At 30.5% G+C, this 6,263-nt stretch overlaps 1 protein-coding gene across 1 annotated transcript; it reads left to right on the plus strand.

Annotated features, from left to right (window-relative positions):
• Positions 1-1,006: 1,006 nt before the first annotated feature.
• Positions 1,007-4,624, plus strand: LOC132743615 (uncharacterized). The gene is made up of 3 exons (XM_060732153.1): positions 1,007-1,165; positions 3,021-3,134; positions 4,304-4,624. The coding sequence occupies exons 1-3, from the start codon at positions 1,105-1,107 to the stop codon at positions 4,501-4,503; spliced, it is 375 nt and encodes a 124-aa protein (XP_060588136.1). The 5' UTR covers positions 1,007-1,104; the 3' UTR covers positions 4,504-4,624.
• The last annotated feature ends 1,639 nt before the right edge of the window (positions 4,625-6,263 follow it).

A 6,263-nucleotide genomic window follows, 5' to 3' on the forward strand; every position in this document is an offset into this window, starting at 1 on the left:
TTGTCATTGTCATTGTCATTGTCATTGTCAAGTGTGGCACTAAGGAAATTAACACGCATAATTTTAAAGAAATACTGCGTATCCATTTGAATACAAATAAAGCTGAACACTAAGCTAATTCAAATTTGTTTTAAGAAGTTTTTAGTTTGTATTCTTCCTTGAATTTTCTTTAGAATACCAATCATTCAAGTAATGGTCAGGCAGTTTCTGATGTGTCGTTACTTTTAGCCATTTAATGTTAGGATACTATTAAAGCCACATACAACTAATATGTTTTTGATATTTATTAATCATTGCAATTTGTTATTTTGTACAGGATTTAAATTGTTATATCGATTAAGTAATAAAATATAGCTGATAATTTGTTTGCCTTGGGGTAAATCAAATTTGACCTTAAAGCAATCATTCTTGTTTTTTATGTCAATAATCAATGGTTGATCTCCAATTTCACCAAAGTAAATGTTATTGTGTGTGCCTGTTTAAACATTTAAAACAAAATTCAGAAATTTGAATTGTAATCTTGAAATCGATCATTTCGAAGTTGCCACATCCCCATATTTCGCATCCGTACAATAATGTTGACTTAACTGTCTTCATGAAAAGTTTTATTTGCAAATCTACTGGCATTAATAAATATTTTGCTTTCTTTAATGAGGGAATATATAGCTCGTTTAACTTGTTGTGCTATAGCATGTTTTGCATTTAAAAAAGAATCACCGTTTTCACATTTAAATGTTTATGGCTACTTACCGCTTTCTTTTTCTTCCTGTACGCATCCTCTCCTGTATAATACTCTTACTTTGAACAAAAGAAGATGACGGGGGTTTGCCACTTAGTGACGATTGCACCCGAAATCCGAAACCAAAACTTAAGTGTCAATACAATACAATACAATATCTTTCCTTCTCTGAACAATAGGTACATAACAAAACACTTATGAACTTTAAACAAAGGGAAAGCTAGATGGTCAGCTATTAGGTTATGAGTGTTTTTTTCCGCACACGTGTCCACATTGTCAAATAAAAGCTAGGGTATTTGCGAGCTAGTCTTATTTGTGAGCGGGATTCTGTAATAAGGACATACTTGAACAGTGTTGACATAATCATGGCTTCTCAAATGACCTTTCTACTTTCCGTACTTTGTATCTTGTATCTTCACGGATCAGGTAAAAGTCTTGCCTTTTTTTCTTCAAAATGTTACAATAAACTTCCAAAATTTGAAATTGAAATAATTGCATTTTTAAAAAAAAAAAATATGCATTCAATATCAGTTTTATTTTTAAGATTTATTGATGCAAAAGAAACATTGTTTTATTTTGAATATATACGCTGAATATTGGTTTCCTTTTACAAATAAATACATTGTGCAATAATTACATTGTGCTATTGCTTGAGCAATAAAAAACTTAAGACAGTTGGCAGTTGTGGCATTTTTTGTAGAGTGAATTAACATTTTTTTTGGTATTTATATTGATCTAATTCATCTACTGACTATCTATAATAATTGAAATGTATCATTATATATCAGCTAAAATAAAATTAACTGTAGAACATATCGTCTTAAATGAGACAGGCCTACCGTTGCTATTATTGTTTTTACATTCTTGCAGTACATTTTAATGGAAATTGTTGTTTTCGTGCAAAAAAAACAGCACTGTTTTGTATTGTATTGTCAAAGATGAAAATGACATTTATTGAATATAATTGGATTGATTTTTAGATATTCATTTCATTCTTAAAAGTGTTATTTAAAAAGGAGTAAGAGCACAACACTGAATATCGTATTCCGGTATATACCGGACAAGGTGCTTGAATGATTAAATGCTAAAATCTTGCCGTTTTCCCCAACGGAATGAACTGTAAAAGGTCTAATTCATCTTTTCACACCGATTTTTGTATGTAAATGCATGAAAAATGTAATAATCTGCAGGGAAAAAAACGAAATTTGTCTATTATGTTATCATGAATTTTGCAAAAGTGTCTAGAGGTACTGTCCAAATCATGTAATGAGTTAAATCCTTTAAAAAGTAGTTAGAACCAAAAAAGTACAAACATATTACAACAAAAAAAAATAACATTAAAACAACCATAGCTTCAATAAGGTTGAAAATATAAATAAATAAATAAATAAATAATAACAAACAAACAACAACAACAAAAATACAAGGATTTTTGCGGTCTCGATCTAACAACAATTAGGACATGTTGTAGAAATTATTACACCGTAATTTACCCTTTTGCTAATTATAATTAACAAATTTATTGTATAGACATAATTAATTTTCAACAAATCTTACTGAGTACATCTCACGTGCCTTACCAAAAAACTGATCTAATATTATATATCGTGTATCAGTATACAATTGTCGGATTAATCAGATCAATCAATACTGGTTTTTTAAAATACTGTTTTTTGAAATACTATCTTTTTTTTTAATTTTAAAGTTGTATTGCACTGGTTATAGTTGAGATTTTTCAAACTAAAATGTCTTCATTATTGATACACTCATTATAGACTTGACATAGATTTGTTTATCTTTTTACAGTTGATATTAACTAAACTTTTAAGCATAACAAATCGAAATAAAAATAACCCAACTGACTATACTGAATAAGTAATGAAAGCAAGCACTAAGTCGTCTCACTTGTAAACTAAAATTAAGACTCACAGCGAGTTTGTAAATGATTTTTGTTTTGCGTCCGCCCTGCGCCTATTTCTTCTGTTCTTTAATTTCATGTGTAATCATGTAGATATTGAAGGAAATACAATGTTTAACGAAGATGGAAATAATTATCTAAGAAATTTCATACGATAAAAGATAATTTGTATTTTGAAGAATGTGTGTACACTGTCAGCATATTTTTGACTTTTTGATGGTGATTATATGTAATTTCATTTATTTATATTACATGTATAAAAGATAAAATCCTTTGTGAATTATTAAAATGTGATCAGAATTGTTAAATGTTACATATATTCTACATATATCCCTTGTCATATTTAATTATGAATTGTTTCAGGTGTATCTGCTTTGGATTGTTACTCTTGTACAAACTGTAACGATCCATTTAAGGCGTCTGGCGTGTCAACTATGTCATGTAGTATATCGTGTATGAAGATCAAAGGTGAAAGGGGTGAGTATGAACTAAAACACGCATTACTTCAAATTTCTACATAACCAGTTTTAGAGCCAAGCCAGTTTTGCTTTATTATTATCACCGAATTTTCGCAAGATAGCTCCTTACATGAAATTAACCAAGTCCTTGGCAGGATTCAGACTCACAGCAGTGAGGGCAAGGGATTTGAAATCAACGTACTTTATCACTCGACCATGGGCTCCCCATTGCAACATTAAGTATTGTAATTGTTTTTTTCGAGCAACTGCTGCGTAAAATAGTGTAATTATTTTTTTTTAGACGATTGAGTTTGCCATTTTATCAAATATTAAAAATATTCCTGTTAAGGTGCTTCGGCCCTAGACGTTTTACTGCATGGAACTGTAATAAGCACCGCCAAATTGTAACTACCGAATAAATAAAAAAAATGCCTGTCCAAAATGTCCCACTTGCATCGAAATTTCGATAAATAAGAGAAATTGTGTTGAACGACTTTTCATTCTAATCAGCTGAGAAAATAAGTACATGTTTACGGTATGACACTCACTGTGTAGATTTTTTTTTTAAGTATTTCAAATATACAATTTAATTCACAAAAATCTATTAAAGGCCACTTATCTTGATTTTGTCAATTAAAGACATACACTAGCACTGTAAATAATTACAGGTTAATATACGAGTTTTATATGACCTGGTAAAATTAGTTTTATATCTATGTGTAATTGCGGTATAACGTTTGTTGTTGTCTGAAGCAGAATATCTCAAGCGGCGCACAGTGTAACGGTTGTTTATAGTAAAAGAATATTATACCTTTCCGGGACTGGTTTATCTTTCAATCTAGACAAAACCACTGCTAATTTTGGGAAATTTTCAAAAAATTACTTACTAAGAAGCGAACAATGCTGGACAATGATCAGACGAATGTACCGACTGATCTTGGTCTGCACTGGTCATACAGGTAGAATTCGTTGCAGCCACCGTTTGATCTAACCGTACCTTAATAAAATCTGTCACGGCATAATACAAGTCTTGAATCACTATTGTATATACAGTGTATTCTTGTTATTTTTTTTCTTTTCATGTCATTTCTTCATTAATGATTTCCGTAACCGCTTTATAAACATTGTTTTAATACAAAAAATACAAACATTGAAAATTAATCATTCGTTTTCTTTTACGCATTTTAGATGGAAACCAATTTGTTTTAAGAAGTTGCGGAACTTTGGATGTAGACAAATGTGAGAAACAAAAGTACGAAGGTGTCGATGTTGAGGCATGCATGTGTAAAGGCAACTTGTGCAATGGTGCAGATGACATAAAGATGCGCCTCACTTTGCCGATCATTTGCGCGATTGTCCTCGCGATGGCGAGAAAACTTATCTTTTAAATCATTTTATGAATATATGAATAATGAATAAACAGTTATTACAATATTGTTTAACTAACATTTGTGTCATATTATATAGTTGTATTGGAATATATAAATTAAAGTTACAACAAACAAATAATGTATTCTGATTATTCGTAGGGTTTTTACTATTTTCATGCGTATGTTTCACATGATCTAAAGAGAAATTATTGAGAAAAATATATTTATTAATTTCAATATAAATTTATGGAGTTACATGCCAGCATGCTATGTACATACACTGAATAACATAAACAAAGCAATGTCGATCAACATTACTGTACATGTATGATGCACGAAAAGAGTTTGAACGTTAAACCCTGCCAGGTCTGAACTTTAAAAAGCTGTACATCTACTTCGTCAGAAAAAATATCCTAGATCAATATACCCGTGTTATTTTTTATTTAATGTCTAGTAATTGAGTTCCGAAATCAGTTTCAGCCCCCTTTTTCCTACAAACACTACAATTGATAAACATATTCATAGTCATGAACACATTAGTTTTGAGTTTTGGAAAAGAAAAACAAAATGTGATTTTATAGATAACAAGTCTATTATTGCTGATATCTTTTCAAGTAAGACATCCGTTTTGTTAAGATATAAATCATATGATATATAATGAACAAAGATGATAATGAGAATAATAGATGAAACAATTAATTAAAGATGGAAAATCACTCTTCATGAAGTCATTATCTTGTCCATATATCACTTGATATAATCACTTGATATACAATAAGCGATAAAGGTCTTTGGTGAAGCCTACTTGTTTCAAGTGTTATTCTGCTTCAAAAATTTAGATAACAAATAGGAGTACACAAAAATAAATCCGGGTTCACCGACATATTTATCCACTTGAAGAACAGAATAATGTAAAGAAAACCATATTCTTTATCACTCGTTTTCACTAATATAATATGAAATTCAACAAGTAAGCAATGACTGATTGAAATCGTAGTTACATAAATGATCTGAAACTATGAATCTATTCGGAGGCTAATCAAATGAGACAATAAAAATTAAAAACAAGATATTTTCAAAAGTGAAGATTTACCGGGAATTCCAACATTTATACACAGCGACATTATGACAAGGAAGAAACAATCGCACGGAAGCTTGTTATCTTATAAGAGGTTAGAGATCAGTAAAAGTTCTGCACAAAAAGTATTGACATATGAACAGTTCTTATACGCTCGGTGCCCAAGTTATTGACCAAGGACGACATGAATGATAAAAAAGCCTTCATGTCGGGTGAGAATTTCATGGAATCTCGTTGACGTCAAATTACGTCAAAACTTGCACCGCTACCTTTGTCCTGCACAGTTTTCATGTATGTTACTTAAAATATAGAAAAGAATAAATTTGTGCATGCAAGTGAAAATATACTGAATATTTGGATACGGTTTTTATTATGCGAACCTTTATGACAAACCTAGCCTGTGATTTAGGCGTTGATAGTTTTTGCTTATTTATAACATTTTTTTTCTTTATTCATAACATATGTGCTATTCCGTATTCGTTCGTCGTTTTGATAGTATCGATTTGCCAAACAGAAACATAAAAAAAAATCGACAGACTGAAACCCAGGCTAGGACAAATCTTGTATCTTCGATTTCATTTACAGTAAATGAAACAAATAAGCATAAGTCGTGCTTACTTCTGTGCATTTTATTGTCTTATCAAAATGATGTTCTGTTTGGTCTAAATGTTCTCTTTTGTCTAACATGCTAACAAGTAAA

This window comes from Ruditapes philippinarum, unplaced genomic scaffold (genome assembly GCF_026571515.1).
Source record: "Ruditapes philippinarum isolate M1 unplaced genomic scaffold, ASM2657151v2 ctg966_1_1_1_1, whole genome shotgun sequence".
Classification (NCBI taxonomy): domain Eukaryota; kingdom Metazoa; phylum Mollusca; class Bivalvia; order Venerida; family Veneridae; genus Ruditapes; species Ruditapes philippinarum.

Excerpts from the sequence above, each read along its gene's own strand:
- LOC132743615 (XM_060732153.1), top strand. The coding sequence starts at position 1,105 with ATGGCTTCTCAAATGACCTTTCTACTTTCCGTACTTTGTATCTTGTAT. Across the intron at positions 1,166-3,020 it reads CTTGTATCTTCACGGATCAG|GTGTATCTGCTTTGGATTGT; the intron begins GTAAAAGTCTTG and ends GAATTGTTTCAG. Across the intron at positions 3,135-4,303 it reads GAAGATCAAAGGTGAAAGGG|ATGGAAACCAATTTGTTTTA; the intron begins GTGAGTATGAAC and ends TACGCATTTTAG.